General features: G+C 45.6%; 1 protein-coding gene across 1 annotated transcript in view; it reads right to left on the bottom strand.

The window, feature by feature from the left end:
- The window catches only part of HHAT (hedgehog acyltransferase), a 292,122-nt gene that overhangs the window by 127,369 nt on the left and 141,241 nt on the right, over positions 1-23,512 (bottom strand). The window contains exon 8 of the mRNA XM_032591811.1: positions 15,490-15,525. Coding sequence (XP_032447702.1) covers positions 15,490-15,525 — 36 coding nt within the window. The remainder of the gene's footprint in view (positions 1-15,489; positions 15,526-23,512) is intronic.

The raw sequence follows: 23,512 nt of genomic DNA on the forward strand, positions 1-23,512 counted from the left end.
AGGGTCCTCCACCCTTTCAGGTTTAAAGAACACCTGAAATAAATACAGTCTGGTCGACAATAACACACTTCTTTAAATACCGTAGTTCCTATGGAATTGGCAAATAGGAGGACAATATCCATATAAAACAGAAGTTGGGTCGGATTTTATGTATTTTTTCTTAGCCCCCAAGTAAAAGCATCCAAACACAAGGCTCACTGGCAGAGCTGCCCTACATTACTGTCCAGATACCCACTCATCCCATCCCTGGCTCCCACTGGCCCAGCTGAACCACATGCTCTTAGAGGCACCTTGGGCACACTTCTCCACGACCCTGGGTAGAACAACACCACAAAACAGGGACCCAGAGCCACCCATCTCAGTCACGGCTCAAGCCGTGCAAAGCTGGCGAGTACTTCCCCCCACCTCCCTCTGCCCTTGTCTCCAGAGCCCAGCAGCCTGGGCCCCTCCCTAGGGCCCCTTCCACCATAAAGGCTGACACTAGACTATTTATTTCCTAGGAATTCAGGGTGACACTTCCCAGTTGTGCTAATACTTTTATTAGGATTGCTACTGTTTCTCAGTGTCCTGGACAGAGTTGTGTAGGTTTTGAATGATCTATCCAACTCTATTTTTTCCATAAATCTTATTGTTTTTGTGTGTGCAATTTTATATAACCTGAAGTTTTTCAAGTTGCCTCACATTATGGTGGAAACACTTGAATTGATATCAATACTTAAAAGAATTAAACTCTACCCAATGACCTTGAGATTCCTGTGGTCCCTCTTCAGCACTGAGTTCTGTGAGAAGAGACCTACTTACGGCCTTGACCACGCTCATTTACATAGTGTGATAGAGTTTTTCATTGCAATCAACAGAATCCACTCTAGCTAATTTAAGCACAGAAGGAATGTCTTAAAGGACATTAGGTCACAGAATATCTGGGTGGGCGAGCAGATCAGGTCAGGCTCAGAGATGATCGGGCAACCAGACTGCTCTGTAGATGCCAGCGGTGCTGTGGCTGTTACCACAGACGTGAGATCAGCCCGTCTAGGCTGATCTGGAAGCTGCACTTCTCTCCACCACCCTTACCAGAAACACTTCTGTGGGACCTTTCTTGTGGTCTCTTCTAAATCAAAGTTACCACTCTGATACATCTGAGTGACGGCCTGGGATACATTCTGACCCGAGATACAAGGGAGACCCAGAAAGTGACTTTTGACTTGTGCTTTGAGGAGGTAGATTTCCTATGGCCAGAAATTCTCCAAAAGCGAGACTGTGTTCCAAAGACACTGAATAGCCAGAGTATAGAGGGTCCATGACCCTCAGGAAGGAAATCTTAACACAACTCTTCGCATATACTGACCTCCTGGTACTAGGCTGGTGCCTTACTAAGCTCCTGCCCCACAGCAAGGTGACCCTATTCCTCACAGCCTGCTTGCTTTAGTGTTGTGTCTAATGAACACCAGCTACACAGCATGTACCCTCACTGCAACACAACTGGGTCATAAATGTTGACCAATATTTGGAACCAACCCCACGATTCCCAGGCTGCACTTCTTAAGAAGCAATGTTTGAAGGCATAACATTCCCATGAGCACACTGGGATTTTGACAATCCTCCGAAACAAATGATGGAGAAGTAACTCACTACATGGACTCACAGCATCATACCTATTCTCTGGTATCCCAGCAACTCCTTATTCCCACAGACTGCAGGGTATACCCAATTCCCAGCTCACCGAGGATACTGTCACACACTCTTTCTTCTCATTGGGCTGAAGCTGTGTGGATGCAAATGAATCTGCTCTAATTAATACGAAAGTGTACATCACTGCAAATGTTGGTATTATTAGCACTGGTGATGATATTCCTCACGAAGGATCCTCTACTCTAGTATATTAATTAACAGGCTGTACTATACATTTTCTAGTGAAGCTTTCTTCTTCAGTAGGCCAATGCCATCGTCCAAGTGAGGACTTTCGACATGCTAGGATACGCGTGCATATGTCCATTTTGACTACAGCTACACTTTCCCAGCAAACTTCCTAGTCACTCATTTCCGAGTTACCGCTTAGGATCTTGGCCTGACTTTGACCTTCCAAATGGCATGGAAAGCCTTGCACGGCCTGGCCCAGGACAACTTCCCAGCCTCACTCCGTGTTCCAACCACAAGGACCTTCTTTCTTTTCTTTCTCGTGGAATACACCCTGACCCTCCACCCCAGCTTTGGGTATGTTTTTCCCCCCACCCTTGACCCCAAGCATTGCTTCCTAGGGGAACCTTCCCCATGGCGGGCTCTCCCCCAGCCTGATCCCACCTAAATCAGGTGCTTTGTGACACACACCTGTAGGACCATGTGTCTCTCCTTTTTGGCACTACTGGCTGCTGTACCTTTCCAGACACGCATATGGTCTTTGACAAACACTTCTCTGCTCCTAAACCCTAAGCTCCATGAGTGTAGGAACTATGTTCCTTTTGCTAACTACTGTGTTTCAAGTACTGAGTAGGGGAGAGTGGGTACCAAGACTGATAAATAAGTGAATGGATCCATACATTTAGAATGATTGATCTCACCCAGTTGGCACTTACTTATTTGCTTGGTTTAACCCAAAATTTTAAAGTATCTGACTGCCTTCCTAAGGCAACATTTCACAAAGGGGAAACTGAAGCAGTAATATTAAAAAACTTGCTGGTAAAGCCATATAACTAGTAAGTGCCACAGCTGGCTTGGATTTGGCCTACAGCCGTCTCCAACCTATGGGCACAACCATCCGTTGCCAGGTGCTCAAAGGAAAATGCAGAAGAAACCAAGCTCCCAGTTCTGGCCTTCAGGGGTGGCAAGTATGATGGCGATGACGACAACTAACAATTACCAAGTGTTCACTCCGCTGAACGCCATTTAAGCACTTGATGTACATTATGCCATTTAATCCTCAAAAAAACAAAAACCCGTTAAGTAGGTATCACTATTAATACCCACTTACTGATGTGAAAAGTCAAGCACGGAGCTGCCTAGTTGCTCATGGAGTCAACAGTGATGCAACCAGCTCTCAAACCCAGGCCGCCTGAGCCCGGACCCCAAGCCACTGACTGTGGTCAGCAAGACAGAGCGCGCCCATGGGGGCATCTAGCTCTTCCAGGGAAGTCAGCAGGGCTTAGCAAAAGAGGTGTCCTCCAAACCAGCTGCCAAGAAGGCCTCTGCAGAAAGAGGGGATCGGCGTGCACAGAAAGAAGAAAATGAACTAGCAAGTCTTGCTCAGGGAACAAAAAGAAATTTAAAGAGAATGCTCACGGGGCTGTGAGGTCTTAGAAAAAGCCCTTGAACAGATGCCTGAGGGGGGAGGGGGCTAATTAAAACTGATTTTTGTTTCTAAGCTATTTTGATTCAATGCCCTTGGGCCCGAGGGGACTGACTGGAAAGAAGAAAATAAAGGTGAGGTTCACAATAGAAGGGAAGCGAAAGATGAAGTGGGTTTCAGTTATGGTGTATGAGCATGTGCAGTTAATATCTATAGGAGGAACTAACAGAATTTAGGAACCAAAACGGATATGGGGCGTGAGGAAGTAGGACATTTCCAGAATATCCCCAGGGCTTCTACTCTGGTTGATGGGGGGGTGGGGGGGGTGGCTGGGGGAGGGAGAAGAGTAGGGTTGGGACATGAGGGGAGGTAAATAAGGAGTCCCATTTGAGGCAAGCTGAATGGCTAATAAGGTAGATGCTTATCATTCAACTGGGCGGGCAGAAATACAATAGAACACCCAGCATCTCTACAAGGGAAGTAGACAAATGGCATTATCATGTAGACCAGTGTTAGGCCAGAGAATGTTCTGTGATGACAGAAATGTTCTATCTCTGCTCTGCACTGTCCAATAAGGTAGCCAGTAGCTACACATGGCTATTAAGCACTTAAAATGTAGCTAGTGCCACTAAGGAACTGAACTTACAGTTGTGTTGACTTTTAATCATTTATATTTTATTTATAATAAATAATATAGCTAGTAGCTACTGTATGTAAATCTGGACAACACAAGTGGCCCTCTAGTATTAAACACACCAAAGCTGCTTATCAAAGACTGCTGAGATTGGAAGGGACCTTGGAGTTTATCGGGTATAATTCTCTCATTTCACAAATAAGGAAGCTGAGGTCCAAACAGGAGAAGACACTTGCATGAAGTCATTACAGCAAGAGAGCAGAAAGGCAGACTACTGCCGTGGTCCTCTGCATGTGATCCAGTGTCCTTGCCACTTCGCGGACTGCCTCTGTTCTGATGTAAAAATAGCTGCAGTTCTGACTCTGGCGTGTGGAACTGAAGCAGCTCATGGGCAAAGCCGAGTAAGGATCACACACTCTCTCCGCTCCACTAGACATACCAAATTTCATTGGGTAAGCAACCCCATCAGATATTTTCATTGCAAATTACAGAACCCACTCCGATTAGTTTTAATATGAAAGGGATTTATTAAAGAAGGATCAGCAATTTGCACAGTCTCTGAGAGAGGGTCTCAAAGCCAGGCTTGGAGGCTATGCGGTCAGGACAAATCACACTACCACTGCTGGAGTAGTGACGGGGACCCTACCGTGCCTGCCACTTGGCTCAGGGGAGAGGCTCCCAATCACCAGTGCTGGGTGAGAGGCCCCAAACCCGGACCTCTGCCTCTCAAAGCTGGAAGGCACTGCCGCCAGGCTCACCAGCATGCATTGCAGGTCCTACCTGCACGTACCTGTTCTCATCGGAGTCTAAAATAGAGGGAAGGGGGAATCTGAGACCCTTCCCACACTGCAGGAAAGCAAATTTCTGGCTTCCATCTGGCATGGAAGCCCCATAGCGCAGAATGATCCCAGGAACTAGAAAAAGAATTCGAAAAAGAGGCAGCACCACCATCATTACTTAACAAATGTCCTGTCAAGTAAATAACCCATCTGCACTAGCTCAGACCGCGTGGATCTCACAGCCTGTCTTGCTCAGCAGCATCCCTGACTCAGAGCTTTTTACACTTAAAATAATGTCTCTACATTGCAAATTTTCTCAATTAATTCACCAGTGGCTCTTCTTGATTTTTTTAAAAGATACATTTATTCCCTGGAACATCTGTATTGATAGAAGCTATGTATGGTAGGAAGTAAATTCTGCATTTCAACTCTCAAGAACATGAAGGGTTTCTTTTAGTTTTCTTTTTTTTAATCTGGGTTTTCTAATTAACAAACCTAATATAGCTCAGCCGTGAAGATGAAGAATTCTAAAAACTTCTTCCTCAAAAGTGGTGGCAGTAAGACAGAAGCAAAGTAGATCTGAGAAATCTTCTAAGAGCTGAAAATTACTGTAATGTGGAGCATAATCATCAAGGCCATTCCAACCCCCAGATTCTACAAAGAAAGGAAAGGACCACAAGCCACTCCAAGTGTTTCAGTCTGGAGAATAAATAAGAAAAGCTCTCTTGGACTGTGACCGTGATGGGTGAAGCCGGGGGGAGGGGGCGTGGTTTTTGACAAGAAAGGGGAGAAAACACCAATGCCTTATGTGAGGCCTTTCAGGAGCAAACCAGATGGGACTCTGCTCCAGGCAGCCCCAGGGGGGAGCCAGCGTTGTGGATGTAGGAGGCCTCCTGTCCTAACAGTGGCTGACATCCAAGAAGAGAGGCACTGGGAGAGGAGCGCTGAGGGCCGAGAACGGGCCTTCGGAGACCCTGCAGATAAAGTTCCAGGGAAGAGCGAGAGGCTGGGCTTGTAGGGAGCTCCCAAGACAAGACGGTTACTTCTCACCAGGGGAAGGCTGCAAACCTCCATTCTGAGCGAACCTCCTCCTGGAGCCAACCCCACTCTCTCCAGCTGCCCATGCTTCTAGAGAGGGCCTACTGCCACATTCCACCATGGTTTCATTGCCTCCAAGTTAATGCCCATGTGCACAACCATACCTTTTACAATATACCAAGCAAACATAAGCAGAGGGAAATAGAAGGGTAGTTTGGGGCTACTGTTCCTCAGCAGAGCAGCTCTCACAGCAGCTGGTTGTCAGAGAACCTTCCCTGGGGAGCAAGGACAGGCCTGGGTCACCGAGCTCCAGCTTGGGGTGGAGCAGCATGGCAATGGCTGAGGTTCAAGAATCCCAATTTCACTAACTTGCCAGCTCAGCCTGTCGCAGTGAGTTTTGAAAAATATAAATCAAATCATGTTATTCCCCTACTTACAACCTTCCAGTGGGCTTTAAAAGGGAACCCAATCCTCTCCACAGTCTGGCAGTGGCCTCTGCCTCCAGACTTCTGTGGATTCCTTGCTCCACAACCCTGCAAGCCCCACAGCTTCCTTCCCTTCTATTCCTCACGGGCCTCCTCTTCATCTCAGGGCCTCAGCGCCTGCCCTGCTCCCTGCCTGGAACAGCCTAGCCCAGACCCTGCTCTGGCTGCCTCCTCCTCCTCATTCACATCTCTGCTCAGTGTCCCCAGGTGCCTCAGAGAAGCCTTTCCTATCTTTCCCGTGCAGTCACAAATGGCTCTCAGCCCGTGCCCTCCCATCGCCTCATGGGAGTCACTGTGCCCATTGACTTGTTTGCTTGTGTATTCTGTCTCCACCCACTGCAATGCAAGCCAACTGACGGCAGGACATTGTCCACCTATCACTGCCTTTCCCCCAGCTCCTGGAAGACTACTAGGACCACTTACTGGTTACAGAAATGGATTACGTGAAAAGATAAGGAGATGGTTACCAATAAGTCCATTACATTTTTAAGAGTTAAAATTTATTCATTCAAACATTAAAAAAAAAATTAATGGTGCCAGATGCTCAGGCAGCCCCCCTACCCTACACTCTGTGTCCTTGGGTTACTCAGACTGGGAACACTGGGTTTCAGCTCTGTCATGAAGGAAATGAACTTAATCTGTTGCTTTCCTTTTTGTTTTAATGGAAAAAGCATTACATTTTTAAAAAATGAGATATAATTGACATATAACATGTTAAAAACAAGACAACAGACCCAAAATGGAGTTGCTAATGCTAAGCCCCACATCGAGACTTAATCAAACGGAGACTTAACTGCAGTTTCCACTCTCCCAGAAATGGAATCTTAAACCAGTCAATCAGGAACCACTACATCAGCACAGGTTAGGTAATGTGACCCACAGACCGCAGTCATTCCCTTTAGCAAAGTAAGCAAAGTAACCCTGCAAAAACCAATCCAGTTTTTCGCCTAGTTTTTGCTTTGTTCCCACTCTCTCCTGGCTATGCAAGTCTTTCATTATATACAGCTCCTCAGGGCTCCTTTCTCTCTGGCTAGATTGCTTACTGCCCTGTTTTGGTTCCTTTTTGCTCAAATAAACTCTCCAAACTTTACACACGCCTCAGTGTATCTTTTAACAAACATCCTATTAAATTTCAGGTACACAGCATAAAAGGCCCAATATGTGTATGTTGCAAAGTGATCACCAGGGTAAGTCTAGTTAACAACCATCATCTCGTGTGGTTACGAATTTGTGTGTGTAATGAGAACTTTTAAGATCTACTTTCTTAGCAACTTTCAGATTTGCAATTCAGTATTATCAGCTGTAATCACCACACTATGCATTACATTCTCCGGGACTTACTGATTTCACAACAAGAAGTTTGGACCTCTCAAAGGGCCCTCTGTACATTAGACACTATGGGGTATTATCGGAAATGTATTCGTGAACCAGACCCTGCTCTCAAAAAGCTCACTGTTGAGGAGGAATGTTTGAGATGCACAAGCTATAGGCTCCAAACTTCCCTGAGCATACGGGTCACCTGGAGCGAGTGGTAATGATACTGATTCCTGCCACCTTGCCCCATCTAAAATATTCTGGCAGAATCCCATGGTCTTGGAAGCTTGGGAGGTAGTGCTATCAAGGGAGAAAGAGGAAGGCTGCTTGGAGGAGGCAGCATTGAGATGGACTTGAGATGGGGCAGGATTTGGATGTGGAGGAGGGATGGGCGAATCAGGCATGGGAAACACATGAGCAAAGGAAAGAAGCCAGGAAATTTGGGAGGGACAGAAAGCTGCATTTGGTTCCATTTGGCCACTGCGCAAAGGGAAATAATGGTGAGATGAGGTGGAAAGGCGGCCTGAAGACCAACTGTGGTGGCCCAGGACATGAGGGTATAGTCTGATTTTGACTGAAGGGAAGAGAAGTACCGACTGGTTCTGAGAAGGGAGTGACAGCATCCGGTAAGTAGGCAATTTACAGAAGAGCAACCAGTGGCTCAGAAAGGGTTAATGAGCTACCTAAAGTCACACTGGTGGAAGGAGAAAGGCCAGAACTCAAACCTGCTACTCTGATTCCAGAGGTAAGGGGGTGGAAGGAGAAGGACAGAACTGGCCCTTACTGAGTCCTCAGTGTTTCCAGGCACAGAGCCAAGTGATTAGCATGTATTATCCCACCTCACCACACCTGTAGGAGGTAAGAAGCCTGAGTTTCAGACCAAAGTGCATATTCTTTCTCCAGAAACAGGAAGGAAAGGGTGATGGGGAAGATGTGAAGGAGACAGACTCAACAGGATTGGGAAACTGAGCAAAGGAACGATGGTGGAAGCAGGGCGGCGCCATGGAAGAGGGGACAGTCTCGTGGAAGGGGGTGGGGACAGCCTGGTAAAGCGGGGGGGGGGGGGGGGGGGGGGAAGCCCCATGGAAGCAGGATAGCTTCTCTTCAGCACCCTGCCTGCATTTTCATTAACTGCCTCTGTCGGGCCTGCTTTGGACTCTGGCTTTCTTCACTTTTTATTTAAAACACTTTGTTACCGGAACACCACACAGATCATTAGCTGCTGGTTTTCATAAACCACAAGTGGAATGAAAGAAAGGTTTAAAAAGAATGCTGTGCTACTGCAGTCGCTTCAGAGAAGATGAGCTTGCAGCAGGCAGGGACAAAAGACACTTGGTGGCTCCCCCAGGTGCCACTTCTCCCTTCCAGTTGCCACAAAGAGAAAATCAGCAGGGCCTAATTAGGACTGCAAAGACACAGAGTTTAGGCTCACCTCAGATGGGAGCAGCTCTTAATCAGCACATTTGCTTTTCATGCCACTATTAAAATTTATTTCCTTGGACAAATGAAAGTTGACTTCCACGTTATGTTTATAAAATTAAAACTCCAAAATCCTAGGGGCACCTGGGTGGCTCAGTCAGATCAATTCTCGATTTTGGCTCAGGTCATGATCCCAGGGACGTGTGATCAAGCCCAGCACCAGGATCTGCATGGAGCATGGAGCGTGCTTAAGATTCTCTCTCACTTCCTTTGCCCCTCTGCACATACTCTCTCTCCCTCTCTCTTTTACAAAAATAAAAATAGGGACGCCTGGGTGGGTCAGTTGGTTGAGCATCCGACTTCGGCTCAGGTCGTGATCTCAGAGTCTGTGAGTTTGAGCCCCGTGTCGGGCTCTGTGCCGACAGCTCGGAGCCTGGAGCCCATTTCAGATTCTGTGTCTCCCCTCTCTCTCTGACCTTCCCCCGTTCATGCTCTGTCTCTCTCGGTCTCAAAAAAATAAATAAAGGTAAAAAAAAAAAATTTTTTTTAAATAAAAATAAAAATACATAAAATAAATTAAAAAATAAATTTTTTTTAAGTTTATTTATTTTGAGAGAGAGAGATAGAAAGCATGAGTCGGGGAGGGGCAGAGAGGGAGGGAGAGAATCCAAAGCAGGCTCCATACTGCCAGCTATGGAGCCTGATATGGGGCTCAAACCCATGAACCACGAGATCGTGACTTGAGCCAAAACCAAGAGTCAGAGGCTTAACTGACTGAGCCACCCAGGCACCCCTAAAAAATAAAAAAAATTAATTTAAAAACATCTAAAATCCTATGTAACAAATCAGGTATTTTGCCTCTGAATTATCTTATGTGTGTGTTTAGAATATATACATAACAGTTTTATCTTTCTTTTATATTTATGTACAAAAATATCTACATACACATACAATAACTCAGAGACAAAATGCCTGTATATGCATATATACGCATCTTGTGTGTGTGTGTGTATATATACACATATATACACATATATGTATACACATATACATATATATATACATATACATACACACACATAGATATATATATCTTTAGATGTTTCATGTATGCATTTTAGTGCTTCTAAACTCCTAGACTGAATACAGATGCTAATTATCTTCCTATTACCATCTGGTTCTTACTTCCAGGGCCAAATGCCTACCTTCCTCTCCCTAACCTCTGTTTCCAGAGCAGCTTAGAGCCTAAACGGGGATCAACTATCCTAAGGAAAGAGGGAGGCTTATCCCCAGCTCTCTTCCTTCTTCTCGGGAGGAGTCTTTAGCCCAAATTAATCCTTCATTTGACTGCTTGCCTTCTTAAAGGCAGACTCTTTTGAACATTTCACACATCACAGAATCCAAGACATATTTCAAATGATGGTGAGCAGACTTCTTTGTCGACACCATGAATGCTACAATTGACTACAGCAAATGTGGTGGTAGACTTTGTGGTGCTCGAAATAAAGGAGGTTAAAAAACTGCCCTGTGATTCATGAAGCTCAAAACACCAACATTTTTTAGCCCAAACAACCCTTCTATTCTGCGCTAGAGCTAGTTTTATGAATGGGTCGGGTATAGGGTGTCACCCAGGGAAAGCCAAAAGCAGCTTTGTGCCTTTCAGAATTCAGTGAGCCATTAATTCACACATTACTGCAATTCGCTGCCCTCTGGCAATTCAAAGACTCCAGACTGTGCTGGAATCTCAGGATCCCCCTCCATAGGAACAAAAGGCACCACAAGAAGTGAACAGTTCTCCCATTCTACCTTCTCTCTCACCAGAGCAAAACGCTTCACAGGGGCATACACTGTTTCATACAAACATTAGCATCTCTGTAGGATTAAATCTACACTATATTGAACACCATTCTAAAAGCAGAATCTGTTTACTCACAGAAAGGAATTTCTCTTCTACTCTGGAGATCTCAAATAGCTTTAGGGCCACACCAGAGGCTCAGTGACGTTTTCTATTTGCCGAAGAAGTATCAGTGGCAGGAGCCCACACTGCGTTTCTGCTAGTCCTGACAGGACATCAAGACACTATCCTTAGGACAAAAGTAGCGACTCTGATGTACTCACACATGATCTTTAGAATAAAAATGGAAAATAGTGGTAAAGAAAACTTACTTTGCTATTTACAAAAAAAAATTCTTATTTGAAATGAATTATATAGCTGAGTATAAATAATATAGAAAAGAAGATGAAAGTACAGGTAGTATTTTTTCTAATTTTTAAATGTATAAGAATAATGGCAATGCAAAAATTGTAAAAGGAAGACAGACAAATTTAATCTTTCAGACATCACAGAAGATGGATGGCTTCAGGTCTTCTTTTAAAAGTCAGGATGACATCCTGTATCACTTAAAACTATTCCCTAATGTGAGGAACTCAGAGAAGGGCAGGAGGGCAGGTACAAAGCAGTTACAGCGTGCGTTTGTAAGAAGCGTGCAGCTGCCTACAACTCTGGGTAAAACGGAAAGATGCCTGGGGACGCCTGGGTGGCTCAGTCAGTTAAGTGTCTGACTCTTGATTTGGGCTCAGATGGTGATCTCACGTTTCCTGAGATGGAGCCTGAGCCAGGCATCAAGCTCTGTGCTAATGTGGAGTCTGCTTAGGATTCTCCCTCTCCCCTCCCCCCCGCCCCACTCTCTGCCCTCTCCTGCTCACAACTCCCACCTCTCTCTCAAATCAATAAACTTAAAAAAAGAGAGAAAAATGCCTCAGTCAGCAAGAATCCAACCCAACATCACTAATCATTTTTACTTTCTTGCCAAAACTAAACTAAGCTAAACTTAAACACGCTACCCTGGTCTTTAAAATGAAACAGAGCTATTTTCTTCCATAATCTCTCTTCCCAGATTGGGCTTTTTTTTTTCCTTTTTCTTTTGTAGAGTTACATTAAGAATCCCAACCAAGAGCCTTCTTCTGGGGCTATTCTTAAGTGAGTTGTGATTACTGTTTCCTGAAAGTCTTTCCTTTGATTTCTGTGAGATTTGGAAGGACTGAGGTCACTCGATTTTCCCACAGTTGTCATAAAACACCAATACCAAAAATGCTCACATTTCATTAAACGTGGCAGCTCCTTCCTGCCCCACAGCTCAGTGAAATACCCCAACAGCTTAAAGGGAAGCATGCCCCTCCTTGCAGTTGCCTGGGCTGGGATTACAGATAGGGCTCCTGGCTTTGTGGAAATTTATGTCATTCCAGAGAAGTCGACATTGCTTCCATCAACATAAAAGATGCAGCTGATTAATTTCAGGGAGGCTGCAGTTTCTCTTATGCCAAACACAAAGTGTTCAATACAGCCGATGACCCAGAGTACATGTTAAGAGCTTGTTGTAGCCAATAAATGTAGTTAATTAAAAAAAAATCGATGCCAATTTCTCCAACACCTCCTCTTTTACAAAGGGAATATATTTTCTTCTCTTAGCCAATACAGGGTGAGAAGGATTCAAGCAGCACTGCCTCACTCTTCCAACCCTACAGTTCTCTGCAGTGACTGAGTAACAGGAAAATGCCATTGCTCTGTGGGCCGCAAAGACACCACTCCCTGCCTTTGCTTCCCAGCTCCCAGAGCAATCACTCGCTGCTTCTCTCCACCCAACTGAAACCACTTTCTTTAAGTCTAAAGGACACTTAACACCTTCTGGTGACTAAATACAAGAGCCCCTCCAATTAAAAAGAAAAAAATCTCCACTCAAACCATCCTCTCCACCAGCTGCCTGGCCTTTCTTCCTTCTCCTTCACAGCTTAACTCCTTTTTTTTTTCTTTTGACACACACACACACACACACACACACACACACACACACACAGAGGGAGCGTGAGCAGAGGAGGGGCAGAGGGAGACTGAGAGTGGGAGAGAGGAAAAGAGAGGGGGAGAGAGACAGAATCTCAAACAGACTCCACGCTCAGCACAGAGCCCAACATGGGGGCTGGATCCCATGACCCTGGGATCATGACCCAAGCAGAAGTCGAGTGAGATGCTCAAATGACCGAGCCACCCAGGCACCCCCACTGCTTAACTCCTTGAGACAGTTGCTGCTGCCACTCCATCACCTGCCCCTCACACAGTACCCCAACCCACTTCAACCTGACTTCAAGGCCATCATGCCAGTGAAATAGTTCTCACTAAGGCGCCCATGAGAAACAGTGCTCAGTCCCCTTCAGTCTTAACCTCCCAAGCCAGGAGCAGAAAGGATGCATTTCTAAAGGGAGCTACAAATAAAGGGGTGATACCCCACCCCATCCTGGGATTCCTAAGAGATGGAGAACTGGCGGCTCCCAGCAACTACCTCCCCCCAACATCTCTACCCTCCAGCTCCCAAACTGGGAGGAGCATAAAGGAAGGAACTCAGAGTCTTCAAATTCTTGGCTTGGTGCAGAGTGTATCATGGCCATGGGGGAAGGGGGTGGAATGAGGAGACTTCATCACAGAGACTGGGCACTCCTGCAAGAAGGGGAGACTGACCCCTCATTCCCCAAGTGGATACACAACAAACATGTTGATTTGCTCTGCCCTTACCAAAGCAAAGGAAAGAACAACTGCAGAGAGATGTCAGGGCAGAAAGAAGCCTTACCCCCTACTTCTGCTTGGTTCACAGAACACTAAGGTGACTAGTTCGAGCATCTCACCAGTACCACCCAAAAGGGCCAACCGCCAGGACAAAGGGATCCCAGCACCAGTTACATTAGAAACACTGAACTTCCCCCTTACCCTCCTCCCCACCCAACATAGGAAATGCGGTTGGGTCCCAGAAGAAGGAAAGGCAGGAGGGGTCCCAGAGGCAGACCACCCCTCCCCCCACCTCAAGGCCCCTCACACCATAAGCCTGGCAAGTGATAAGCTCAGGGAAAGCTTTAAATCAAATGCCTGTTTTTCTCATAGTGGTATTCCCAGACATATCCAAGTACATGGCCCATGACAGGATTAATAATTCTTTGTTGAATAAGTGGCTGAACAGTTTCTTCTTAATCCTTGCCCTCCTTGTCCTTTCTGCCTCATTTTGTTCATTCACTCGAAGCACAAATGTTTGTTGAAGGTTGACTCTACAATCTAATCACAGAAAGGCGACTAAGACACGTTCCTTGCCCTCAAGAAAGTTAGTAGAGAAAATAAAGTACAAACTTGCATCCACCACAAGGATCAGGTGAACAGTGGCATGGTAGCAGGACAAAGTACCAAAGACACTAACTCAAAAATCCAAACCACTCCTGGAAGTGTACCCAGACTGCTTTTATCAGCGTACACATGGAATCCTCATGCCTGCCTTTTCGGTGAACTCTGGTCTTTCATCCCTTCTGCTGTAATGCATTTACCCTTTAATGCATCAAGGGTAGTAGTTAACACACTACCATCTATGTGTGATATCCTGGAGAATGCTAGGGAAATCTATATTCCTTGGGCCTAGGGTGGGCCAAAAAGATTTCAGTGCACACCTTTGGATGAGGCCCTGGAGAAATGACGAGGTGTAGGTGGCCTTTCTTGGAACACCACTGTATGTGATGCAGCACGAAGGAAATGTTGTGGGTTTAGGATAAAGGCGATGCCAATGATGCACGTTTCCCTTCAGACAGCATCTTACCCACACAAAGACAGCCCTGCATGGTGGCGAGCTGAACCACTGTAACACCTACCCAGAAAATCACATGGGATTTATAACTGTGTATTAGCAGACTCTTAGAATTAGCATTTACAGTCTCCTATTTGCAGAAAGCAAATCACTCTACATAATTTCTAGTTCCCTTGTAATCACTAGCTTACAGTCCTTCGGAAACCATTATTGCTTCTCACGTGCCTTTCTGACAAGCATTTTTTATGACCATTTTTCACCATTATTAGAATAATACATGCCCAATACAAAAAATCTAGAAAATACAGCAAAGTTGACAGCAGAAAAATATGCAAATTTTTACCAGCCCTGTTAATATTCTGGTATATTTCCATTTAACCTCTGTTTGATTTAATAGCTATTTGGAATTAATATGCCCCATAAGCCACTCTGGTAAAAATCACCAATAAACTTAGGATATAAACTGCCATCTGTAATCTCTTCCAATTATGAACGAGGCTGTATCTGCATGACTATAAAACAACCAGTAGATTCAACTTTAAAAGCTTAAATTCAATGGAGGGAAAATTGGTGAAGTGGGTTGTTTAAGGTATGAAAGCAAGCTGACTCTCTTCATTTCTCTATTTGTCTTCCCAGCAGCCCAGCACTTGGAACAAGTTTGCCCATGCTTTTGGGAAACTACCACTTTAGCTATAAACCGCTTTACACAGAAGTTCCTCTGACTGTTTAAAAAAAGGATAATTTTGCGTGCAATTCTTGGAGACCCTAAATACCGTAATGTTAGCAGTGTGTGGGTTTTTTTTTTTTTTTGACAAGTATACAATTGCCATTATTTAACAAGATATTTAAAAAGGATTGTATTTTCATCTCAGTCTTCCATAATAGACATGCTATGCAATGACATCTAGAATTAAAATGATGGGCTTACCTGATTAAGAAATCATGCAGTCCAACGTCAAAATACCTGTTCAAAGAAGACACAGACAAGTATATCAGTAAAAGAAATGCGCAGCAACGGCAGACTTGACCAAAAACATGTAAATTGCATTCAGAGCACGGTGAATAAATCAATCACTCTGTAACAGTGTTTCTCAAAGTATAGCCCCTGGAGTGGGGCCATTACAGTAGCATTACCTGGGAACTTGCTGGACATGCGAATTCTCAGGCCCTACCTCAGGCATACTGATTCAGACACTCTGGGGATGGGGCTCGGCAATTAGATTTGACAAGCCCTCCAGGCAATTCTGATGCAGAACCACTGCTCTATGAGAGCAAAAGTGTCTCAGCAAGTCTACGCTTTTTCTCTAGGAAAAAAAAAAAGCCACAGGGTAGATTTTGTCACTTTGCCAGTAGGTGAGTCCTTTTATCACACTAGTTGTCTTAGATGTTTACTTGCTCAAAAATAAATGAAATTATGTTTTACAAGTACAAAACCATTGGGGCCAAAGGTAAGAACAGGGGGTGGGGAAGCGTCAACTCTGTCCTTCCATGCTCCTCCCAGCCGCAGTCCCCAGAGCATTTTTTTTAAATTTTTTGATGTGTGTTTATTTTTGAGAGACAGAGAGAGACGGAGTGTGAGCAGGGGAGAGGCAGAGAGAGAGGGATACCCAGAATCCTAAGCAGGCTCCAGGCTCTGAGCTGTCAGCACAGAACCCAACACGGGGATCGAATTCACAAGTTGCGAGGTCACGACCTGAGCCAAAGTCGGATGCTTAATGGATGCCGCCACCCAGGTGCCCCTGTCCCTGGAGCTTTTTACCAAAGAGCAGCCCTGTCCATAGCTGGGTCTGCCCTGGGAGGGAAGAGAGAAGACCAGCTCCATGAACTTGCTGGTGAGCCTGTCCTTGTGCCTGGGCCTCTCACCAGGCACCTCCCACCAGTAAGTCCTGGGCAGTGGTGGACCCTTTCACATACAACTTCCCCTGACACCCCCAAATGGGCTGAGTCCATATGAATGGCACTGCCTTGGTTTCTCTACCACATTTGTTCTCCCTACACCTCTAACCACTTAACCAGTGTCCTTCTCTCACCTTTGGGTCTGGTTGTGAGTAAAAAGGCTCGGTGGCCGGAACCGTGATGCTGCTGTCCACCACACATAACCACTACTCCTAACACCTAGAAGGTGGTCACTGTGTCCCACCCAACAGACTGGCCTCCCAGGTTAGCGGAGTAAAGCCTGATGGAGTAAAGCCTAAGTTACTTCTGTCCCTACAGACAATGAGCAAGAGAAACAGAAATCCCCCCTAGAGTGGGGTCCGACTGCCCAGGCCCTGACTGTCCCTAGGTTCCAGCTCCACCCCTGCCCCGTTTCTGGAACATTCCAGCATGCCTGGAACCTCACCTCACCTGACATCTAGCGGATGCTTACTGACATTAAAGTAGGATGCCTTTGGGTACCTTTAAATGGCAAGCTTCCTTTGTGTACTGAAGCATCTGTTTACAGGTCAATGGACAGAGTAGGATAGAAGAGAGCAAAAAAGTTCACTGGATCACTTACCTGAAGTCATTACACGATTCAAGGAAGATACATAAGTCTTCTGAAAAGAGCTCTAAAGGGAGATGTCCCTGCAGGATTCACTGATTTGCTTCAGTTGATATTACACTGACCTGAGATGCTAAGTTCTGCCTACAATCATATTTAATGCAAATTAAAAAAAAAAAAAAACTGAAATGATCCCTCCTCTCAACCCAAACCAAGGCCATGTTCCTCAGCCACATAAGTAAATATTCATATGACAGATAGCAATTTTAAGATCTCCAGGATCTGCAACGTGGGAGATACAAGTTTGTATAGATTAGAACAAAGATCCCAGCCTCCTTCACTCATCCAAAACCTATTCAGCCCTTTCAATTACATCAGCTACATAAAGCATCAGACTCTGTTGCAGGAATCATAGCATAAAATAGACACAGAGGGGATCAGAAAGAACCACAATATGGTGGTGAGGTAGGTGGAGGAAGATTCTGAGGGAGTAATGAACAACCTAATAATATTCACAGAAATGACTATGAAGTAGTTAGAAGGTGGCAACTACTGTATGGTGCCCACATACACAAGCCATTGCCGGTGAGGCCAGGGATTGGCATCTCCATTCATCAGTGCAGGGAACTAAAGCAGAGAGGCTAAATAACCTGCAGAGCTCACAGCTAGTAGAGGACAAATCTGGGAGTCAAACTGGGCCCTAAAAGCCATGAATTGCTTACTCTTCCCACTAAAAGCATAGGCTTTCACTGCCTCTCATTATTAATAATTGAATTCTTCATTCTAAGAACCGGTCCCTTTCCACCTCCTCTGATTTCTGGTTTTCCCACGGCCCCAGGCAAGCCCACCCCCTGCCTCCCTGGGCACAGCTGCCCCACAAGTGCCATCTATCTCCCTGCGTCTTAGAATCAAGTCAAGTTCTGGGAAGTTATATACCTTCTCTAGGCTGCAGCTTCTCCGTGGGAAAATGGATAGCCCTTATTCATGGAGGGTTATGAGAATTAGGTGATAAGCAAAAATACAGTGCTTAGCACAGTGCTTGGTATACTGTGAGTACTCAATAAATAGTAATCTCCTTCCCTCCAATTTTTAAGAGAAGTTGTGGTTTATATATACAATGGAATACTACTTGGCAATGAGAAAGAATGAAATATGGCCCTCTGTAGCAACGTGGATGGAACTGAAGAGTGTTATGCTAAGTGAAATAAGTCATACAGAGAAAGACAGATACCATATGTTTTCACTATTATGTGGATCCTGAGAAACTTAACAGAAGACCATAGGGGAGGGGAAGGAAAAAAAAAGTTACAGAGAAGGAAGGAGGCAAACCATGAAAGACTCTTAAAAACTGAAAATAAACTGAGGGTTGATGGGGGGTGGGAGGGAGGGGAAAGTGGGTGATGGGCACTGAGGAGGGTACCTGTTGGGATGAGCACTGGGTGTTGTATGGAAACCAATTTGACAATAAATTTCATATTAAAAAAATAAAAAAGAAGAAAGAAAGAAAGAAAGAAAGGAAGAAAGAAAGAGTGAGTTGTTTTAATGGAAGCCCAATAGTAGGAGAAGGAAACCACATCGAAAGGACATAACAGATCTCACTATGCAGCCCAGAAAGACAGGTAAGGTGATCCAGGGCACAGGGAGGGCCTGGACAGTAGGGTAGAGGGTAGTACAGCTGGAGAGCTGAGGGACAGGGACAGAACTCAGGAAATAGGCAAGGGAGCAGGAAGACCAATTATTCTATGGAGGCCTCATAGGGAGCCTTGAAGGTGGATGTGAGAGCCGGCAGGGAGTGCAGGGGAGCGGGGTCTTGCCGCCAGGCAGGGAAGGCATCATCCTATCCTGCCTGCCCTGGCCCTGACTGGCATCTAAGAAGTGCCAGCACACACTGGTGCATGCCCAGCTTCACCTGCCACCACGGTATCCTCTAAAGTCTAGGGCCTAAATGTACAGAAGTCAGTGACTGTGACACGTGGTGTTTCAGAACATTTCTTCTTGTGCATGTGTGGCTGGTCACGGATGGAATTTGGGGCTGGGACAGGTGGGTGTCTTTAAGCATCCTGTGATAGGCAGGCTTGGGAGAAGCTGATAGTCACTCGGAAACAAATGGAATGAAGAAGGTCAATGGGGATTGGCAACATAAAATGTACCAGGAAAAATGTAAGGGGAAGAAAACAGAATTTCCTCACAGGTATTCATGTCTTACTCTTTCGCTACATCAATTCATCTGTGTTGATATTCATTCATTCATTCATTCATTCAACCAAGAGATATTTTGTCAGAGCCTTCTGTGTGCCTGGCGCTGCTCCAGCCCTGAGGACATGGGCGAGAGTAACACAACAAGGGCCCCACCACGCACGGCACCCCGTCTTAGGTGGAAGGGGTGAACAGTAAGTAAGCCCTCCATAAAGAAGAGAACACCAGAGGCAGAGAACTCACACAGGTGACAGGACAGAGGGGTGGACCACACAGCTGCTCAGGGAAGTCCTCTCTGGCCAGGTGACATCCGGGTTGAGACCTGTATGGTCAGAAAGGGCGAGCAATGCCAAGACCGGAGGAAGAGTGTTCCAGGCAGCAGGACATGCGGGAAAAGCCCCAAGGTGGGAAGGAATGCGGCAGGATGGAGGAAAGGAAGAAGCCAGCATGACTGGGACAAGCTGAAGTGGGGGAGGGGGGCAGGGAGCAGATCTGAAAAGGCTGTACCTAAGGGTTAGGGCTTCATTTCAATATCCATGGGAAGCACAGAGGGTCTTTACCAGGGGAATGCTATTTTTTTCATTTGTTTAAATTTCATTCATTTAGGGGTGTGCTCTGATTTATCTGTGTATGAAAAGAATACTCTGGGTGTCCTGAAGAGAAAGGATGGGGACAGAAGCAGGGCAGGGAGCCGCTGCAGTCTAGGTGACAGGTGACGGGGACTCACCCCAGATGCAAACACTGGAAACAGAGCGGAGACATGGGGATGGATTCAGACATGATTCTGTGGACGAGTACAAAAACTTGCTCTTTGAGGGAGGGAGGGAAGGAGGGACAGAGGGGAAAAAGTAACCTGCAAAACAACAGAGGGCCTCACAGCGCGCAGTTCCACACCAAGCAACTGGTGGCTCAGCCAGGCCGTGGCTGCTTCTGGAAGCTCCACAGGAATGCTTGGTGGCCCGCATCCAGACCAATGGAATGACAATGTTCTGTGACTGGTTTAATTTGGAGAATGGCTCCCCTGCTGGAAGAACTGTAAATTATGGCAATGGTTTGGGATCTTTTTAATGAATTTATTGTGGTAGAATACACACAACATAAAACTTCCATTTTAACCATTTCTTAAGTGTACAACTCAGTGGCATTAAGTACACTCACACTGTTGTGCAAACAACACCACCGCCCACATCCAGAACTTTTTCAACCTTCCACTCCTCTTTACCATGGTAAGGCTGATTTGGGGTCTTTCCAAAGGGTTCAGGGGTGCCCCCTCACATGGGGCTGTGTCTTTAATTTCAAAACACGAGCCAACCAATGAAGTCTAGAGATCTCTTCTCACTTAGTTTTCCTGTATAGATGTAAAAGACGCCTTCGGGAACTAGAATAATAAAGGAAACATGCTTTTCTTTTTTTATTTTAGAATTGTATGCCAGGCACTGGGCTAGGCCCTCAGTGTATTCCCTCTTCCAGTCCTCACCACCTGCCAAAATAGATCCTTATTTTATAAAGCCTCATGTCCTTATCCCCTATCACATAGCTGGTAAATGGCCAAGTCAGGATCAAGCTGAGTAACAAACGTCAAAGTCAGCACTTTTTCCCTTTCTGTGCTCAGCCGCTGACTCATTTAACAAATATTTACCATGTGCCAGGTAGTGAGAATTCAGTAATGCACAGCACAGAGCCCCTACCTCAAGGAAAGTTGAGCCTAAAGAATGGCGGAGTCAACAAGAATTTCAATACAGTGTGATTGATAACAATGTTCTGCCCCACCCCCCCACAATGGATTGCAAATTCCATGAGGGCAAGAACCAGAGCTGGCCACTGAGCAGATTCTCAATAAGTACCTGCTGAGTGAACCAACATGTGAATGATGTGCTGTAATAAGGCACCGATTCCTCTGTCTGCTTTGGCACTGAGCACAGGACGTTGCAGATAGAGATGCTCAAAGTGGTTATTTAATACATCAATTACTATGCATAAATATATAAAATACATACCCACAGATGGAAATGAGGCTTCTCTTCTGAAACAAGATATCTATCAAAGTGTAGCACAATACATCTTATCACCTTCTAAGAAAATGATCTCTCATAGCTACCAGCCCATGGTAAGGCAGGATTTCCTTAAGAGACATGAGAAACAGTGACCTTGCACATATTGCCCTTGATTCCTTCCAGAAATCAAAACTAGGAAGTCTTTTATGTGTGGATGTGATATGGAAGTTTTTGTTGTCTGAACGTCAACTGGTAGCAGCAGCGGGAGGCAGCTTTCAGCTTGCTGCGTAAAAAGAAAGTTTCAAATAAGCTGCAATGTTCTAATACAGCTGTGAACTTCCCATCACAGGGTGAACTCAAGCATGGGTTGTAAGGGTATTCAGAGGAGACTGAACCATCGCACAGAAAGCTGGGATGAATGGATGACCTTGAAGGGTCTGCCTAGCCTCAGGCTTCCGAGTCCCTGTTTAGTCACTTTCAGGAAGCATCTCCAAGTCGGAACACTCCCTTCCACAGCAGCAGCTCGTCTGATGACCATCAGCACGGTTGCAAACGGTGCCTGGGCTAATGCTCCCGCAGCAGCCCTGATGGCTTATTTATTACCATTTTGATTGCTGTCCTTGGTAGAGCCCCACAGGGCACTAGAATTAAGCTCACCGCGCCTGACACAGGAGTGCTGCAGGAGTGTTTACCCCCAGAGCAACCCCCGTGCTGGCAGAGGATGGTCAGCCCCACAGAGCATCTCCTTAGCAGAACTTGGAGTAGAACCCACAGGTGGTTCCAGGACTTGCTCTGCTCTGCCAGGCTGCCTGCCTTCCGGGCTTCAGGTCCTCAGGACCACAGCTGGTATGGTCACTTAGCAAGCCACTCGCAGGGCAGTGTTTGGATGAAGCATCACTTTCAGATCTCAGCTCTTGTTCTACTTCTTCAACCCACAGACCTCACAGTTTCTCATCTCCAGACGTGTTCATCCCACTAGTTGGCGGCCAGAGTTTAGCTCTCTCACATTCCTGCCTAGAAGTGTGAAACTGACTTGGTTGGAAGTAAAAACCAAATCAAATCACTAGGAAAATAAAGTTTATACCCAGACTCAAGGAGTCCTGACCAGTTCTGGCCAGGCTACCTAACTTAAATTCAAAGAATGGAAAAGACCTTAAAGTCTACCTAAGCTGACCTCCTCACTTGCCAGAGTGGGAAACAGGATAAAAAAGTTGAGGTAATCCTCACACAGTTCCACAACCAGCAGCAGAGCCAAGACTAACAGTCCCCGAGACCCTACTTCATCATTCAACATGTCACAACACAGCCCTCCTCCCAGTCTCAACTGGCATCTTTATTTTCAGGGGACGTCCCAGACAGTACTGGCAATAGGCCTCCTGATGACAGCACATAATAACCGGCACCATGTCATACCACGTCGATCCCGGCTGTGAAAGTCATGTGAATACAAAGCCTGCAGGATGCCTCTGCAGGAGCCCTCACTCTCTCACGTTCCTTCCACCATCTGGTCCTGTCTGGACCTAACCTGCATATCAATTTGAGATTCAGAGCCTGCTGAAAGTCAACAATAAATAGCGATGCTGGGTGTTATCTATAATAACCAAATTATGGGAACAGCCCAAGTGTCCAGCATTTGATGAATAGAAAAGGAAGACGTGGTGTGTGGACCTATGCATGCATGTACGCATACTATGGAATATTACTAAGCCATAAAAAATAATCAAGTCTTGCCTTTTGCAATGACACGGATATAGCTAGAGTGTCTTATGGTAAGTGAAATAAATCAGGGAAAATAAATACCATATGATCTCATTCATATGTGGAATTTAAAAAGCCAAACCAATAAGCAAATGGGGAGGGGGAGGGAGGGAGGCAAACCAAGAAACAGACTCTTAACCATAGAGAACAAACCAGAGAGGAGGGGGGCAGTGAAATAGGTGATGGGGATTAAGGAGGCACGTACTGTGATGAGCACTGGGGGATGTAAGGAACTGCTCAATGTCTATATTGTACACCTGAAACCACTATTACACTGCATGTTGACTAACAGGAATTTGAATAAAAGCTTTTTTAAAAAAGCGATGCTGGGGGAGCAGGAAAAGGGAAAGTGAACTTAGGCCAGAAAGACCCCATTTGGTGAAATACCAAAGTCTGACAGGAAAGTAGAAAGTGAGAACTGTAGCCCATGAGGACAAATTCTAAAAAGCAAACATAGTACAAAATGGTGTCGGGTTTCACAGGACATGCTCTTCGCTCCACCAGACAAGTGTGTCTGCCAT

This window comes from Lynx canadensis, chromosome F1 (assembly GCF_007474595.2).
Source record: "Lynx canadensis isolate LIC74 chromosome F1, mLynCan4.pri.v2, whole genome shotgun sequence".
NCBI classification, from domain to species: domain Eukaryota; kingdom Metazoa; phylum Chordata; class Mammalia; order Carnivora; family Felidae; genus Lynx; species Lynx canadensis.